The following is an 18,557-nucleotide window of genomic DNA, read 5'->3' as shown; positions in this document are numbered from 1 at the left end:
TATGTTATAAATACTTGAACAGAGAGGTTGAGCTGAAAGGGTAATGCATGTTAACTTTTTACTTTTTCTATTAATGAATGTTAACTTTTAAAGCTGGCTTTTAAAAGACTGGATGGAGTAAGTTGATCTAATACCAAGGTAATTCTAACTGAAATAGAACTGCAGATTCAGTCATAGATTTTTTGAGCGCACAACAGCATTGCTGGGATTAGTAAACTGGATTGGGCAGAAAGAGAAATACAGTAGTCTGGCACAACAAAAGTCACATGTTTTATAAATTAACAACAGTATTTTAAACATAATACTAGAACCATATGGAACTACTAAGGACTGGACAGAACAAATGTTATGTGTTCACTGGAGTGCTGTGAGCATGTGCGATGATTTTTGTAGCAGAGTTTTGAAGAACATATAATAGAGACAGCAGATGTGAAGAGGACACTGCTAACTACAGTATATGATTTATGTGATTTAAATTAGTTAGATAGATAGATAGATAGATAGATAGATAGATAGATAGATAGATAGATAGATAGATAGATAGATAGATAGATAGATAGAACTTTATATGTCCCTAGGGTGAAATTTGGCTTTTTACAGAAGCTCTTTGAATAAATAAATACATAAAATAGGTGAGGCATTATGCAGGTATATTGCTGTTGGTATAAAGGAGCCCCAGTAGTGTTTCTTGACACACCACTGCTGAATAATTGTAAAAAAAGTATATGAAACAAAGTGGCTGCTCAATGCAGCAGATTTACAAGCAGTGATATCCTTTTTTCTTCAGAATATTTGATTGAAGGATTATAGTGGCAAAGAAAAAGGAGCATTAGTTTCTTGAGACAGGGAGGGATTATACATGGAATTATGTTGGATGGTTTATTCATTCAGGGTTCATCTTAGGTAAACATGTAACATGTTCCTTTGTTTGGTAAAAAAATAATTGTTCCTTATTGCCATGTGTACCTAGTACAGAGAAATTCATACTTAAATGTGCTAATCTACATGCAAAACTAATAATAACAGTAATAACAATGAAAGTTTAATCTAGATTAGCTCAGTTTTATCAATGGAACCTGACGTATAAGAGAAATTCACTAAAGACTTGCATTGGGCATGGCCCCTGCCTTCTCCCTGATGCTGTTTGTTTTTAGCCTTTCACCCCTGTGATCCTTAATTGAGATGAATTGGGTTTAGAATAAGGATGGATGCATGGTTACATGGAAATTCCAAACACATTTTCCAAACTAAATGTACCTTTTCTTTTCCATCTCCTAATTGCCAAACATTCCGCCTTGCAGATCTGCCAGAAGCTGACAGTGCACCCCATGAAACATAACCATGTTGGATTCAGACCTTCGCCTTCTCTTTCTGCTTTTTTCTGTTTCTGGGAGGCAGTTTATTGTTTCTGTCTTTAATAAAAACACAAGACACAGACTTAACTTCAGTGTAGGGTTTGCTATGGCACCATCTATTAAAATGCATACACAGATGTAGACAATTTGGCATTAGTATGTATTGTAATGCCATAAAATTAGAGAAAATTTCCAGCTAATATAGGAAATAAAGCAAATAACTCTCTAAAGTGATTTTTAATAGCCTGCCACATATTTGAAAACAGTAATTAAAATTGTATTGAAGGGAGAATTAAAAAAAGAGTAGGGGAAATTAGATAAAATGTTTCATACTTAAATAAACGCCTATTCATTTTAATCCTGATATAATGATCTTTCTGTTATATTAAAAACATTTTCCGTTGTGTTCACATTATTCAGCCTTGACCACTCCCCTCCACACGGCTCACCCAATTATTACTCCTACTGCACACATCCTCTGTGAGTTCCACCCCGTGGAACTCTCATTGCTAATTTGCCCTTCAATGCAGTCAGTTATAATGGCAAGGCAGAAAAGCAATTTACCTATTGAAGAGCATTACATTTTAGAACGCAATAGAAATAGAGTGGCAAGAACTGATAATGAATGTCAAAAAAAAGAAAATGAATAAAAACCAGCTGCATATAATACACATCAAGTACAAAGTGAATTGTCTGATAAATGAGAAAGAGAAAAATGTCCCGAACAATATGCAAACAGAAATGCAAAAAAGCAACATTTATAGAATTTAAGTTGGATGATAAAGTAATTCATAATATTGTTTTTGATGAGGCATTAATGTAATTTAATTTTTTATTTACTTTTTATTATGTTTTACTTTTTTACTTCTACTTTTTATATGTTCTGTTATTCATTGGTATTTAAAAGAGACAGTTATAGTGAAACACTCCAGTAACTGATTTTCTATCTATAATAACTAAGGACCAAACCGTCTTCCTCCTGTGCCCCACATACTCTTCTGTATACCATCTCTTTCAATAGAATCACATTTTCTAATGGAGGACTGCCCAACGCCATTCGAGAGGCTTAGCCGTGAGATAGCAGGGGCCCAGAGCCCACCCCAGCGGGTTGACAAGTGAAGTGAGCAGGGGGCAGAGCCCCCTAGCAATAATAATAATAGATATAGCAATTGAAAAGCAACTTCTCATTATGTAATCATTTCTTTTGTAATTTTAAAAGGACAGTCATTAATTATAATTTCACTAATAACTGGTCATAAAATATTGGGCTAAGAACAATCTGAAAGTCCTGTAAAAGCAATTTATGGCCTGGCACTGAACACATAGTAACACTAGGCAAGCACCCTAATGAATGAAATAGCAACTGTGTACTGTAATTAATTGGCATTACTGTCATAGGGAATACTCTGCTACAATTTACATTACAATCAAAACTGCAAGGTGTCTAAATATCTTCACTGGGCAAAATTTAAGTAAGTCAAAATCTTAACCTTTGACAAATGGCATGATAACAAAATAATTCAATGTGTAAGTTAAGACATTATGACCGTTATGCACATGAGTCTGATGAATGCTCACTATAAAGAGTTATTAGTTCCAGGAATCCTGACCTTATATTTCATAATAGGAACTGTCTGGTGATTGCATTATCAGTCTTAGATGACACCAGCATATTGATGAATGAGATCAAAACAGATCAAATTGAAACAAAGGAAATTGTGCCTTTTATTGCACTGACGCATTAAGACCAGGATCAACAAGTACTTACTGAGGTGACCTGGTGAATTCAGCTAAGCAGAAGTATGGATGAGGATACTTCTACACTCAAAACATATCATACAAAAAATTTTGCAAATTATTTCAGGTTACAACTCATCTGCTAAGAGAATAAATATGATGATAAAATATATTTCAATGGTTTCAGAAGAAAATCAGTCTTTTAGCATGCTATATATAAGTGGCTTATATGGTCACAATAATTGAAGAGTCTGAAGTGCGTTCATTTGATCAATTCCTGTAAGCAGTGCAAATGAAAGGCTTGGTTTGCGAAGATGATAATTCATTTTCTCTGATACACCATAGTTCCTTCCTTGTATAAGTCTCTGAATAAGTGAAACAAAAAAAGAGAATGAAATACAATAAAAAAGGATAAGATCTGATAAAATTGCTGGTAGAGACGATTGTAATTACAAGGATCATTAGATAATTATAGGCAACACTGCTATAGATTTGTGTATAAAAGCACAAACCTCCGCATTTTATTTTTCTTCTGTGTAGCACTCAGCCATGTCGATGACACATTGCCAGATATCTGGAAATCTTCCTATTTCATCCGCAGTGTTATTTCTGGAGATGTCTCTGGGAGACTGCCACAGAGGCAGGATTTCTTGTTTTGTGCAGAAATGGATGCCTCCAAGAATATATTTTTCATATTCCAGTAAATCTGACAAATATGGAAATGTTTCTGCATTTGCTGCTAAACATTGCCATGGGATGTCAATCTAGGGTAATAAATAATGCTTCAGAGAAATGTTTCACCATCTTCAAATATAATATTATATTTTTCCTTTCAATGTGCAGCACCTGTGACTCATCTTCAGCATGGCATATGCACTTGGGTGTGAGGGTCCAACTTCCACCACTTCCACGTCTCTCATCCGTTGGTTTGACTCATCACTTTTAAAATAGTGTAGTACTGAAAACACTAAAAGCCACTCATCAACTTGAGCAATAACTTTATACATTGTCTTTTTACTGACAATGGCTTTATTAGATGGAAGTAAGCTTTCATTATTGTAGGCTTTGAACAAACAAAGCAAATCTGGCAGCCATTGCTTAAATTTCCTGATATGCATTTATCAGAAAAGCTACATTTTTCTTAATGGTTTCCATATTGAAAATGTCTAGTAGTTTGTGCTATTTGCCAAGCTATGATTAAACTTTCACTTACCATAAGTACACTTTTATTGCACAGTTTAAAACGAAGACCAGATGCTTATGGGTGGATTTATAAAAAAGAACAAACAAACAAACAACATTTATTTTCTGTGACTCTTATCTCTGTACTTTCTTTCTTGACCCTTTTAAAATACATTTTTAAAGATTTTTTTTAATTCAGCATATACTGTATACTGAGATTTTACTAAACCATAATTGTACACTTCAGACTAATTTTATTTAATCTGGTAATAAATATGGGGTTTATAGCTATTCTAAGCCAAGCACACCCTGTACCACATAATTGAAAGAAACTGAAAGAACCGGTGCAACCTTCATGGCAAATTAATAAACTGGAGCAAAAATGTAGTAGCTGCAGGCAGTACTGAATGGTGGCTGAGCCTCCAGAAATAGTCCACATTATTGTTATTATACGCACTGTGCCATCCCACCTAATAAATCACGTGTTTTTGTAATTATAGAAATTAATTTCGAATTTTAATCATTTGTCAGAAATGAAACCTGTGATCACTGTGGCTCAGAAGACGTTTCTTTACTAGTAGATTTTTTTGTTGTGCATGGAATGTTTTATACTTACGTATTACAGCAGTCCTTAGTATGGAGTTAAGCAATCCACACAAACCTTGGTGTGCTGATAGAACCAAAACCTAGCTGATTGTAATGCCTGATTAAACTTGTGAGGAGGAGAAATGTGTTTTGGTGAAGCAACAAAAGGCATGCTTTAAGGAAAATCCAGAGCTCAAGTAAAAAGAAAGAGGAACTGGTATGATACCAAAAAAAAAATTCAGAAGGAGAAAACCAAGAGCCAAAACTCAAAACAAGGGCCAAACATTAGGGTAAAAAAAAATTAAGAAAGCAAGGTTAAGTAACACGTGACATCGGTCAAATGTTAGACTAGTAATGGACTCAGTTGATAAAAAATTATGGCTGCACTCATACTACAAAGAAAATGGCACCAGTCTGTGTGTAAGTATTATAAATGAAAAATTAATAAAATATAAATATTCCAAAATGAATAAAGCGTTACTCTACTATCATATGGGCTTAATGGTAAAATGCTAAGTCTGTTTCAAGCTCATAAATCATTTATGAATCTTTGTTCATATCTTTCATTGTTCTTTCTTTGTGCATCTTTTGGCCTTTGTTCATCGAAAATTTTAGCACTGTTGTGGACCCTGAACACATGCACATATGCCTCAAGGCTTACTATCTTATGTCAACCACCTGTCTGTGTTCATCGGACATTCCTACTCTCTTGTTGATGCCAGATGAAATTAAAACACAGATGTTGGATGGACAGACGTTTTATCACTTCATATATATATATATATATATATATATATATATATATATATATATATATATATATATATATATATATATATCTATACACATATATACATATATATATATATACACATATATACATATACATATACACTTATATATATAATAGAGAGAGAGTGAGATGGTGGCAGTAACAATAAAACTTGTAAGCAATAAAAAATCTATACAGTACATACAGTTGAGCAGTGTTTTTTTAACTATGGGTTGTGACCCAAATGGGGTCATAAACATGTTTGTGTTGGATCACCACATTATTGTGAAGCAAAATTATCCAAGTTAATCCTAGCACAAATTCAGTGCCAAGTGATGTACCGTCCTCTCTTTAGTATACTATTTATTGTATAATATTTAAAACATGCCATTTATGGACTGAAGAGAGCTTTCATTTCTATGGAAGAAAAATCTAAATACTCCCTACGGCAACATCTCTCCTCTCACAATCTGTGAAGCAATCAAACTGAGATGACTGACAAGCAAACACACAAATAAGAAAAGGAGAGAGATAAAAGAATGACAGATGAGCTTGTGAGGTGAAGGCACTAGTTTTAAATTGCTTGTCAGTCAGTCAGTTCATGAAAATAATGCATGTGGTACAAGAATGTGACAATTTTCAGGATGTTGTGAAGGAGAGTGAATATGGTGCAGTATATATAGTACCATGGGAGTGCTGTTTACTAAAAGCAGTTTCAGTGGGCATGGACAACTGGTTGGTGCATCATCACAAATTCGCTATATATTGTATCTACTTCTATAACTGGAGTGTACAGAAAATGTTGCATTAAGTTTATCAGGCTTCACCATCAAAGAATTTCTTCTCTTAACACAATTCTAAAGTTGGTCAGTAAATTTAAATTTAGTGGCAGTGTGAAGGACAATTTTGGACCACTGAGAATAGTAAGAACATCACAAAATAACAAAAGTTTGAAATAAGCAGTAAACATTCAGCACAATGTCAGTTAGTACCATTGAATTTTTTAAATTTGAGTGTCAAATTATTCATCGAGGTTTATTTTATCACCCATATAAACTCTCTCCTAGGAGAATTCCATTTGCTGACATGCTTGTATCGCTTATGCATCAGCGATGGGAGGAAAAGTAAAAGGGATACCGTTTTGCCGATGTTAGCGGCTAAGTGACTTTGTCTTTCTTTGGAGGTTTCATTTTGCTGATGTGCTGGCCTCGCTTGTGTATTAGCAGTGAGAGGAAAAGTAAAAGGGATACCGTATTGCCAATTTTAATGGCTAAGCGACTTTGTCTTTCTTCTGAGGTTTTGTTTTGCTGATGTGCTGGCCCCGCTTGTGTTATTACCAGCTAAACGAGTTTTCTGTTTCCTTAGCCTGGGTAAGGGCTCCACCTCTCACTTCTGGGCCAGACAGACACACATACAGTACTTCCACACATAAACGTTTATACATAAGATGCTGGTGCTCATTTGAAAAACATTATTTAAAAATACTATTTAAGACAAGGTGAATAAACTGCATTGATTATATTTTGACTGCTTTATTTCTTACTCTGGGGCATAAGTTAAGTGACCATTCATATTGTGCTTTCAGAAATCATTAAATCCCCATGTTGCACCCCAAGAATTTATTTCTGCCAGCATTACTATAGCTTCCACTAAACATTTTCACTGGCAGTGATATAAATCAGTCATTTATTCCCTGTTTTGAATTATGAATGGTAGGATGAAATGTTGATTGAGTCAATTGAGTAGTCCTGTTTAATCCTTTCAACAGAAAAACAAAATAAATGAACAATGTCACTAGGGAATTGAAAATATAGACAGTAGCCTTCCCTTTAGTAACATCATTGCTCAAATGAACGGGTCTTTGCTTCTTGTGGAGCTCTGTCCTCTAGGTTGGCTTGATTAATATCCGACTTTATAGGATCAGGCTCAGAATGGGATGGAATCAATTGCTCTCACTGGGCATCTTCTCTGAGCTGTGGAGACAGAAACAGGTTACAAGGTTAGTGACAGCACCCCCTCTCACTTCAGAGTGGTACTACATAACTCAGCTGAGAATGGAAAATGACTGAGTGACGCGCATGCATGACAATTCCTGTATGCGTTATATGAAGTGAAGTGACTGCCTTTTTTTAAACATAGCTAAACCCTCTGAAAAAGGTAATAGAACAACGTCTACACTATACGCCAATAAGCTCTGGGATAATCGGACTGCTCTGACAAAGTCATTTTAAGATTTTTTGTATATGAATTAGTATATGAACTGATTTATCCATGTCAAATGTTACATCAGAGTTGCCTCAATGAAATAAAAGAACAAAAGTAGTAGGTGGCTTCTCTATTTTTCACTAACTGAAGTGCTATGCTTCCTGACTTCCGGGACACCTCCACGCTGGAAGGACCTGGGGAGCGTTATAAAAGGAGGCAGCAGCCACTACTCGGGGAGTCAGAGTAGGGAGGAGGAGTGACGAAGCTTGACCTGAGGAGTAAAGGAGGAGAAAGAAAAGAGTGAAGAGACTTGTTGTATTGTGTTGTGCTGTGCTGTGCTGGGACTGTGTTATACCTGTGGGGAACAGGGAAAAAAATAAAACCTGTGTGCCATGAACTTATGTCCCACACTTGTCTTTGTCAGGTTAAGCTGGCGATGCCAGCTTGGTGGGCCATAGGTGTTTAGTTCCATTTCTATGGCATGATCAGTTAGTTCCTAATGTGAACACTTAATACTTACTGACTCCACAACCCAATAAAATTTGTTGGTATGTTCTGTTTTTCTCCGAGCACTGTGCTTCTCCTCTCACATTCCCAAATATTTGCTACTTAGATTAATGGGAGACACTAATTTTGAGCCTCAGTTGAAAGTGTGTGCAAGGGATCTCTGTGTTGGAGTGATGGCCCATTCAGGGCTGGCTTCTGCCTTACACCTGGTGCTATTCTTATAGACTCCAGCCCCCCGGCGACATTGGTTTTGATTTAGGAAGTCTGAGAATGTTTTATTAGGTTCATTATATACACTGTTTCTAGTATTTCTTAGTAGTTACTGATTTAATTAATTTCTTTTCATTAATTACATTTTTTTCATGTATAACTTACATTTAAAAGTGAGTAATGCATACAAATGTAACCTTGATTCTTTTTTTTTAATTTGGTTTTATTTTAATTCATTGTCAATGTTTCTAGTGGAGAAGCAGCTGTATGGAAAAATATAATTCATGGCAATAGTCATCATTATGGAGTGTAGCCAGTCTGCAAACTGCAATGGGCTGTAAATAATTGAGAGTCTGTTTGCTAATTCCTTGATTTCCATCCGTCTTCTTACAGGTGTCAGGATGAATGCCCAGTTGGATCATATGGCATTAACTGTGCCCAGACGTGTCAGTGTGTCAATGGAGGGAAATGCTACCATGTGAACGGCGCTTGTCTCTGTGAACCTGGCTACACTGGCGAATACTGTGAGATCAGGCAATGTCAGGAGGGGGTGTATGGAATCAAATGTGACAAAACGTGCCCCTGCCATTCTTACAACACTCAAAGGTACAGCCTCTCCTTCTTTGCAGCTATCCCCAGCCAAAAAATCATGCCAGGTTTTATACACATTCAGTCATTTTAGTGGAGTTCAGTCCCTTTATTCTGCTTTACACTAAAGATTAAAGAATACCAGTTTGCTATAAGGAGATATGAACACCTCTGATGTGGCAACAGATCTTAGATTAATTATAGGCTGTTTTATGTTTCTAAATCAATTGAAAGAGTAGGAATGGCTAACACTCAACCAGTGGAAATGGTGACTATAAAGCTGACAGTTTGTTTTATGGTTTGTCTTCTGTTAATTACCTTTACTTTGGCCTCCCTCACATTGTAATGAAATTTGGGACCAGTCACTCTCATCTTCAATATCAGGCATTTGCTTCTTAGCCAAGAATGATTTAATTGTAAAACAACAATTCTTCTACTGAGGTTATGACTCATTTTTCCACTTTTAGTGCTTCATTATCTAGAGTGTCAGATTCAGTTCCTGTAGCGTCACACTCAGACTCAGCTGTCAGTTCTTATCAAGTGGAAAAATGGAGCACTTTTGCATTCTTTTAGTATTTATTTTTTCAATTTATCTGCCTTTATTTGTAAAAATGTTGTGGCATTTTGTCTACCTTAGCATTCTTCCAGAAACACATGACAATAAACTGGCATTGACTTAAAGTGCAATTCAGCCACTAAAGCAGGAAAGGATAAATAAATGGAGCATGGGCGCTTGAAAGAAGTCATTGGCTGCCAGGATGAGCTCTCAAGTTTGGATTTAGAGTTTTAATAAACATGAGATAGAGGGAGTCAAGTGAACATCTTAGACATTTGTATATGAAAATTGACAGATCAAAGTAAGCAGCAGGCAAACTGAGCAGAAAAAGGTAGGGGCAAGTATTGCACCAAAGTGTTTTTATCTCTTCTAGGAGAACATTCAATAAGAGCAATTTCCACAAATACATACAACACAGCGAAGGAGCTCCTGTGGTGTCGTTTCTCCCTGAGAATTTAAAACAGATCACACAAAAAATGCATAAATAAAGATAAATCGCAAATACACAGATGTCATTTCACTCTGTTTTTTTCTAGACCTACCTAAATAGGTCTTGAACCTTTGCCTACAATGTGCCTACAATACCAAGTACCACAAACAGCTCACTTGCTCACCTGCCATTTTTCTTTCTCTCCTCCTCCTCCAATGATGCATTGCCCAAAACTCTCAGTGATTCTCAATCATGGTCTTCATTTCAATGATCTTAGCAAGGATGAGGGAGACACAGTGTGCTCGTGACACCCATTGTGTAGTGTGACATATCCAGCAGCTCTGTCCGATCAGTATATGACTTGCCCTGACAGATTTTTTCTTAAGTTGTAGGGTCCTGCTCTTAGTGGCATGCAGAGGCTGGAAAATGCCCAGAGAAAACTCCTTGATTGTAAGTCCCCTATGGTGAGGTGCTGTCAAAGCAAATGGTAAAGAAGGTATATGAAAATGATAAAGAAAGGCGAATTAAAAAAGAAATGAACACTTTATTCAAATTAAATATTCATTTAAGTTTGTTTCCCCAAATTAGATCTCCTCCCCAAAAACAATTGTACTACTTTCATTGTTTACATCATCTGTGAAGAATTCTTTTTCAATGCTGATTAAAGCCACGATTAAGGAAACACGACCGAACTCCTGTACATGCAAGAATTATAACATAACTCAGATTTACTCTGGTCAGGCCCAGTGCGAGCACTTCTAGTGCTTAGAAGTCATAGTGCTTCACTGAGAATGAGCTATAATAATTTAAATTTGTTCATATTAAATTTAAATTATTTTCAAAACAGGGCTCTCCTAGAAAGCAACACTCTTTGGATTGGATGCCCCCCCCAGATACGGATGTCCGGGACCATCGCCCCCTCAGCCCCCCAAGCATACCACTGCCTGCTCTATGTTTGTGAGAGTTTAGAATTAGTGAGCATTTAGCCAAAAGTGCAATGCATATGATGAATCAACAAGGAATAAGGAACTCAGGTGTTGAGCCTTGCAAACAGAATACTGTCCGTCTGATGTCTCATGTTTTATGTACAATGACAGAAAGGAAAAAAGAAAAAAGAAAGATTGTTGCTGAACCACAGCATATTATTAGCTATCAGAGAAAGAGGTGAGCATGTGATACTTTGGAAAGTCATCACAGATTTGTGTAATTTGTCATGCCCTGTGAGTTTCAGTCATGTAATCTAACATCCTCTGGTGATGAGTTCAGCAACTGCAATTGTCAAATTTGACATTCCCACTGACTAGAAGTCATGTAATGTGCAGCGGGGCTAAATTATAGCTTGGCTGTGAGGTATCTTTTAAAACACTCATGTAGTCACTTTCGGTGCTGCTCTGAAATCACTTTTCATGTCAATGTCCATCCTTCTTTGGCTATGAGTATACCAGGCTAGATTTCCTTGTAGAGGATTGCCCCATGGGAACCTGAATAAGGCTGACCCTGTACCACTGACAATGCTTTTAAGGGGCTGAGAGTTTGATGTTGCTTCCATTTGAGGAGACCTTGAGGTTTAGGACTGATCTCTTGCCTGTCTTCACATTTAAAAGAACAACAAGGACCTGGGACCAACTATTGCACAACATCTTATGGACTCGGTCTCTCACAATCATTCCTGACCACTGCTAGTACTACTATACTTTGTCTCCTGAGAAAAAACTTTCATGTGTCCCTCCAGATATCAACTGTTACTATTACACTGGAATCCCTAGCTGCCTTTCCAGGACATCTAATTCATTCATGTACAGGGCTTAGCATTTTCTGGTAGTGGTGGAGATCAGAGTGTATTCCTGCAGTATCATACAAAAGGGAAGAACAGACCCTGAACAAGATGCCAGTCACATTCTCTCAAACAGGGCAAATTTAGCTTTGGTAATTAACTGATTGTACTTATCTTTAGAATGTGGGAGGAAAGAAAAATACCTGGAGAAATATCCATGCACAGATGTCTGAGGAGAAATTGTAGAATCAATGCAGATAGTGGTCATACTGGTCTCCCAGAGCTGTAAGGCAGCAGTAGTCTTTTTATTAACAAACTTATCCATTATACCATGCTGTCTGACAAAGGGCTGGGTAGTATGCAGGACTACACCATTGAGACAGAACAAATCAAACAAATACCATAAGCACAGTAACAGATTTCCTTTCCTCCAGCTACAAGCCATACTCCGCTCCCACCATCTCATCTTTGTACTAATTGCATTTGACATTTTGTAAAGCCATTTTTTATTAAAATGTCTAATCTGAAAAGAAGCAGAGCCACCCACAGTCAAGGATCAATGGCAACTGGTGCCACATTCCTCACTCTATAGGGGCTTGTACCCAGTGTGCAAGCATTACTCTGAAGTTTTTCACATAAACATATTTATGCACTGAAGATGTACCTCTTTGAACTGCTTCCTGCTACCCATCCTAAATTCTAGAATGATTCTTCTCTATGTTCCTGATGCATATTTGCTAAGCTTTATACCACATTGGATCAGGGTTAAGGTTAAGTGCCCCACTGAGAGCTGACTTCTCCATAGCCATGAACTTGCTTAAGAATGATAGATAAAGGATAGATGGACCATATTGGATGACATGAATATGAAAAAATATTCTTCTGAAACTGAGAATTGTACAATTGATCTCTACTTTTTCAAAGTTAAACCATTGAAAAACTGACCTTTAATATTACTAAAGGTTGCTAAAATATTATTGTTAAAGCCTTAGTTTTCCATTAAATTATTATATATATATTGTTCAATTACTTTGTATTTACAGGAAAGATGTTGTGCAGAAGCTAGGAATTGAGTTTAAAAGTAAACCAGCAGGGAGCAAGAAAAACAATGTTAAGCCATAGATTACACTTTTTTTTCTGAAACTAATGGCTTCATTAACACAGTATCATAGTCAAGCCAGCACAGTGGTGCAGTGGTTAGCCCAAATGCAGAATCCTAAGTTTGAATCTCAGGCACATTTACTCTCTGTATAAAGTCTGCACATTGCTGTTCCATGCAAACATGGTGCTTTCTCCATGCAATCCAGTTTTCCTCTTCTTTCAAAAGATTCACATTAGATTAAATGCAGAGATTCTATATAACAGTGAATGGGTGTGTATGCTTTACAAAGAATTGGCTTCTATAGCCCTTGATAAATGTATTAAAAAATGGATGGATTGTTATAAAATAACATTCTCCCACTTAATTCACTTTAATATCACCTAAGCCTATTCGAGCAGTGTGTGCAGTCTCACACTGGGACAATTTAAGAACTGCCAAATAGCTAAGAAAATGTATATTTGGGAATTTGGAAAGAAAACCAGTATCTGGAGAAAACCCCATAAAGGAAGAATCTGCAAACTCCTTGGAGATGGGAACTAGGCACAGGATTTGTATTAGCTGGACTGAATCACTGACACATCAGTGCCACACTCAGATTAGCATAACTGCCCAATTATGGTTTTATCAGAAAACATTTAACTAAAGTCATTTTTATTGTTAAGCAAAGCTTTACTTCCTCAATCATTAGCCCTTGCTCAATATCCAATAGTATACTTCCTAATTTTCTAATATTTATTACTAGCATAGTGAAATGGCAGTTTATTAAAATGGGTTTAACGGTACAATGGTAAATTTGTCTGTATCAATCACATTGTGTTATTACAAACCTCTGTTCACTGGATATGCTTTATATCCCGGATTCTTTGTACGATTTGTTGCCTATCTTTGTCAGACATTCCAGCCCCATTGTGGAAGCTGGATGATGTGACACCCAGACACACAGACAAACAACACATGGTTTACTATCAGCCACTTGCCTTTGGTCATCCAAATTCCCTCTTGTGGATGTGAGATGACATTACACAGACATGTTTATCAGTTTATATATAGAGAGATGTTTGAAGCAATAAACCTTTCAAATTCTGCCGCATGAGATCCATAGAGCAATTTAACCTGAACCAAATTTGCTATCAGACTTAAACTTGAAACTTTCTGAAGAGTCCCTTTTCAACTGGATCACGCCACTATTAAGATTCATTCACTCTGAGAATAAATGTGCCCCTTTTAGCATCTAAGAGAAAGCTGGTGAAAGTAAAAGTGACTTCCAGGGGTAAAAGGTCAGCTGTGTTTTGTATTGGACATTTGACTTTTATTTTTTTTTTTTTGCAGTTAGCAGAAACTCCTTTGCTAACACAGATGCCCTTATAATAGGCAGAAAACTACAAATACAGCACTGTGCTGGTTCTTGAAGCACAAATGTCCAGGCACAGCTGACGATGACCATTTGTTACGTGTGCAGACAGCTGCTTGTCCCCTCATTCAATGGTGCTGCTGTGTCAGGTAGAACAGCTGCCTAAACTGCAGGTACTAAAGCCTACAATTGTTGTAGCATAAATGAAATCTTGACTAATTTTTACTTCTGTCTAAACTGTGACAATTTAAATGAAATTAGAAACATTACAAAAAAAACAAGGATATGAGTTGTTGTAATGAAATTTGCTGAAACTAGACTTCCAGCTTTGTGGGGAACTGATGAAGGTGGTTTAAATAATAAGCTGACTAACCTCAAACACTATCATTGGCATGGAAACTGGAGTTCTAGGGCTTTTGAGCCCCCAATGTATGATAAAAAAGTCCACTTTTACATAACACAGAATGATGCGTAGTCAAGTACTGTATCACCACCATTTATGATCAAAGGAATGGAACACCCTCTGCCTTCATCTGTCATAAAACAAGTGTAGTCCTCAATGGAAGTCACTTCCAGCATCACTGCATTCTTTTAAGGCTCTGTAAATGACACTTAGGTCATACTGAGGTAGAGTGCTAGATCAGTACTAAAATGTTGACTTTGTTATTAATACCAGCTTTTGGACAACAGCACCACTACCAAAACAATGCTGAAGAAAATAATGGATAACTCACCCACTCCCCCAGTCTCATCAACTGCTTTGTTTACCCAGTCTGCAAAGACACACACCTCTCTGATCGACCACACAGTCACTCATGGGAGGGTGGCACACTTCCCCACTGGATCCTCCAGCTAGCACTTTTATTATATATAAATATTGTATGTATGTAAATAGACAAAACAGCATAAAGGTTTGGGGCACCACGTAGCGAACCATATGTAATTGTTTGAAAGGAACAAGATAAATGGATGTTTTAACAAGGGTTAACGTCTTCACAGGTGTGAGTCCAGCTGTAACTGACTTAAGATGGTGGATCTTCCAGCTTTGAGGACTTCCAGAAGGCAAGTCCAGGTGGATGAACACTGGAAGTGATGTTGGTGGTGGTAAAGCCATCAATCTTCAAGTCTGCAGATGGAGGGGTGGGATATTACCATTATAAGAGCCTTGAAGTTTCCCCTATGCACACGTGCCTGACAATATATACATTCAAAGAACAGTGTTGTCCCCTTTGGACTTCCGATCACGATAACAAACAACTGAGTGTGAAGTGCATGAAAACTACCATTACATTTACTTATTTGGCTGACACCTTTATCCATGGCAACTTACAACATTTATGATAAAAATGGTTACATTTCTTTTGGTTTTCCAATTGCAGCACAGGTAGGTCCAGTGACTTGCTCATGGTCGCACAGTGTCAGTAGCGGAACTTGAACCCATAACTGCAGAGTTTGAAATCCAAAGTCTTACCCACTATACCACAGTGCCTTTAATTTTCAATAATGAAATCAGTAGAATGCTGGTACCATACCGGTATACCACGCAACACTCCTATAGCATAATTCCACCCATTTATCAAATTTTTAAACCATTTTCATTTTAACGTGTATAAGCACCTAGAGCCTAACTCAGAAGCATAAAGTGCAAGACAGGAAGCAACTCGGCATAGAAAAGCAGTCTAATTCTCCTTCACACTGGAGCAATTTAAAGTCACCAATTAGCCTAACTCATGAGATATGAAACAAGACCAGCATGCTAAAGGAAAACTCACATGGACACCAGCAAAATGTGCAAATATTGTGTACGCATTTGCCAGACTCAGAACTATGGAAGTTAAGACAAGGAAAAAGCACAGTACCACACTCCCAGAATTTCAAATTGTGGCAAAATTGTGCTGGTGTGACTTATCTTTAGTGTTACAGATGTACAATAACAGCTGCAGCAAAATATTTTCTAATGTAAAAGTGAATGTTGTAATTGGCATTTCTGGTAATTTTTTAATGGGCTATTTGGTTTGTGTATTAGGATTTGACAAAGATAGGACTGACTTTTTGGTTATGCACTTAGATCGGTTTCTGACTCACATTTCATCTCTGATCTTTATGTAAAAAAGATCTCTGAAGGCAGTTTCAACTGTCATGTAATGTTTAGAATGCCAGCTGGGATAATTGGTGTTACCTTGCCTAGAAAGGACAGCAATATAATGGATGTACAGTGGAGGTTATATGTTCCCCAAGTACACTAGGTGGGAGCCCACCTCAGGCATTTCTCTGGTATAAATTACACAGGGATGTATAGAATTATAGTTGAAGTGGACAGCCCTGCTGGGGACCTCCACAGTTACTGGAAGGAACTCTTTAGGGGCAGCTTCCCTGTCCTTATGCATATGACCCAGAAGTGCTCCTGAAGCACAATTCTAATGTTCCAGAACTACTCCTGAGTCCAGCTTAAGAGAAGCTTGGAGTTGGGAGTATTGAAAGGACAAAGAACTGCCTGAACTAGAGGAGAAGAAGAGGTCTCAATCTGGTAATTTGTAGACAGGTTCAGTTTAAAGAAAGAAGAGATTACTTATTTTGAAATGAGGTATTGCCTAATCGCTTGTGTCTTGGGTCAGGGATACAAGAAGCCCTACACCATCACAGTGAGCATTTATAGAAAGGCATAAACTGCTTTCTATCATAGCCAATATGTTTAGTATTTCATTTTGATACATACAGTAATCTATCTGATTATTGCTACTGCAAGCCTGGCCATTTAATATTATGTTGCGTGAAAAGTAAATCAAAACTCCAAAAGATTAAATTATCATAAGCCTCCGTAATTTGGAGTGTTCATAACAGGTGTACTGATTTACTATATGAGGAAGAAGTACATAATAAGCAAGAACAATTCCATCAGATATTTGAAATATTAAAATGTCTGCCTGAGTTTAAATGTTTAAAGGCTAATGATTTCAATTGTAATAGACCTGATAGATATCTACAGAGAACTAGATCCTTAATAAAGGATCAACAATCAAAAATAACATCATAATCATAATTACTTACCTTTATATGGTCTAAAACAATACCTGCTTATAATTTATCATTTTTAACCTTCTGGGAATAGCCCTTAAACGGCTAGGACCAATAATAAAGAATTGAATATCAAAAATATAATTATATTCATGATCAGCAACATTGAAATACCATAAAACAGTACTCCACATATTTATAATACTGATCCTTATTTTTTCAAAGTTTTGCAAAAAGAAGTAATTTTGGCCCTTCGTATCCCACTGGGGTAAACCCCTGGGGTTGTTTGATATGGCATTCACAACATCAAATCCTTCTGATCATTTTTGCTGAGGACACCTATTGCTTTACTCCTTAGTGTAAGGGAGTAATATCCCGCACAAAATATAATCTGAAAATGGTCTAAAAATTGTTTTTTTTTTAGTCTAGAGAGCAAAGAACAGGAGAGCACCCCAAAAAACTTGACATCCTGCATAACTAGACATCAAGATGAGTCAAAAAGTATTTAATATGTGGAGATTTTTCTCTTATCGGTGAGTCAAGAGAGGCTGAACAAAACCATTTCAAACCATTTATAAGTAATTCTTATGAACAGATGAACAGAATAAAAGACAGTATGATGCAACCCATATGAAGTGCAAGTGTTTTACTGAACAATAAACATGGCATATGCAGTAGAAAATGTGTTCCACTAATAGGTAGGGGAGTCTGCGATAGACTGGTGTCCTATGCAATGTTAATTCCTGCCTTTCACTTGACACTGTTAAGGAAGGCTCTGGACCCACTTCAATCTTAGATAGATTAAGCAGATTTCACAATGTAATCAAAAATGATGCACACTGCCTTTGTTAATGATTATAAAATGATGTGTGCATTATTCTTAATACGTTTTAAAGCTGAATGTAATATTGAATGTCTATATCAGTTGTTTTTATTGGAGTATAGCACACAGTAAATGTATGCTATTTTCGTTTGTGTGAAGATCTTTGGTGGCAGAGTTGTGTCCTAAAAGACTTAGAGAAGGTAATTTGTGTGGGTGTGATGGGTTGGTGGGGTAATCTAAACTCTAACACAAGTGAAACCAAATGCATTCCAGACCTTAATGCAAGTATATCAGTCCACTTGGCTGTGAATTACACATCAAATCCCTTTTATGGCTTTAAAATTGGGTGGGGTAGCTTAGTGGTT

The 18,557-nt window shown here is 36.8% G+C and overlaps 1 protein-coding gene and 1 long non-coding RNA gene across 2 annotated transcripts in view; one reads left to right on the top strand and one right to left on the bottom strand.

Moving 5' to 3' along the window:
* Positions 1-18,557, top strand: part of megf10 (multiple EGF-like-domains 10) — a 214,789-nt gene that overhangs the window by 155,519 nt on the left and 40,713 nt on the right. The window contains exon 9 of the mRNA XM_039759025.1: positions 8,947-9,159. Coding sequence (XP_039614959.1) covers positions 8,947-9,159 — 213 coding nt within the window. The remainder of the gene's footprint in view (positions 1-8,946; positions 9,160-18,557) is intronic.
* LOC120532718 overlaps positions 7,099-18,557 on the bottom strand; it is a 74,203-nt gene continuing 62,744 nt past the window's right edge. The window contains exons 2-3 of the long non-coding RNA XR_005634349.1: positions 10,312-10,599; positions 7,099-7,604 (exon numbers count right to left, since the gene is read on the bottom strand). This is a non-coding gene — a long non-coding RNA (uncharacterized LOC120532718). The remainder of the gene's footprint in view (positions 7,605-10,311; positions 10,600-18,557) is intronic.

This window comes from Polypterus senegalus, chromosome 7 (assembly GCF_016835505.1).
Source record: "Polypterus senegalus isolate Bchr_013 chromosome 7, ASM1683550v1, whole genome shotgun sequence".
NCBI lineage: Eukaryota > Metazoa > Chordata > Cladistia > Polypteriformes > Polypteridae > Polypterus > Polypterus senegalus.
The sequence above is the reverse complement of the archived record's forward strand: the minus strand, read 5'-3'. Positions and strand labels throughout refer to the sequence as shown.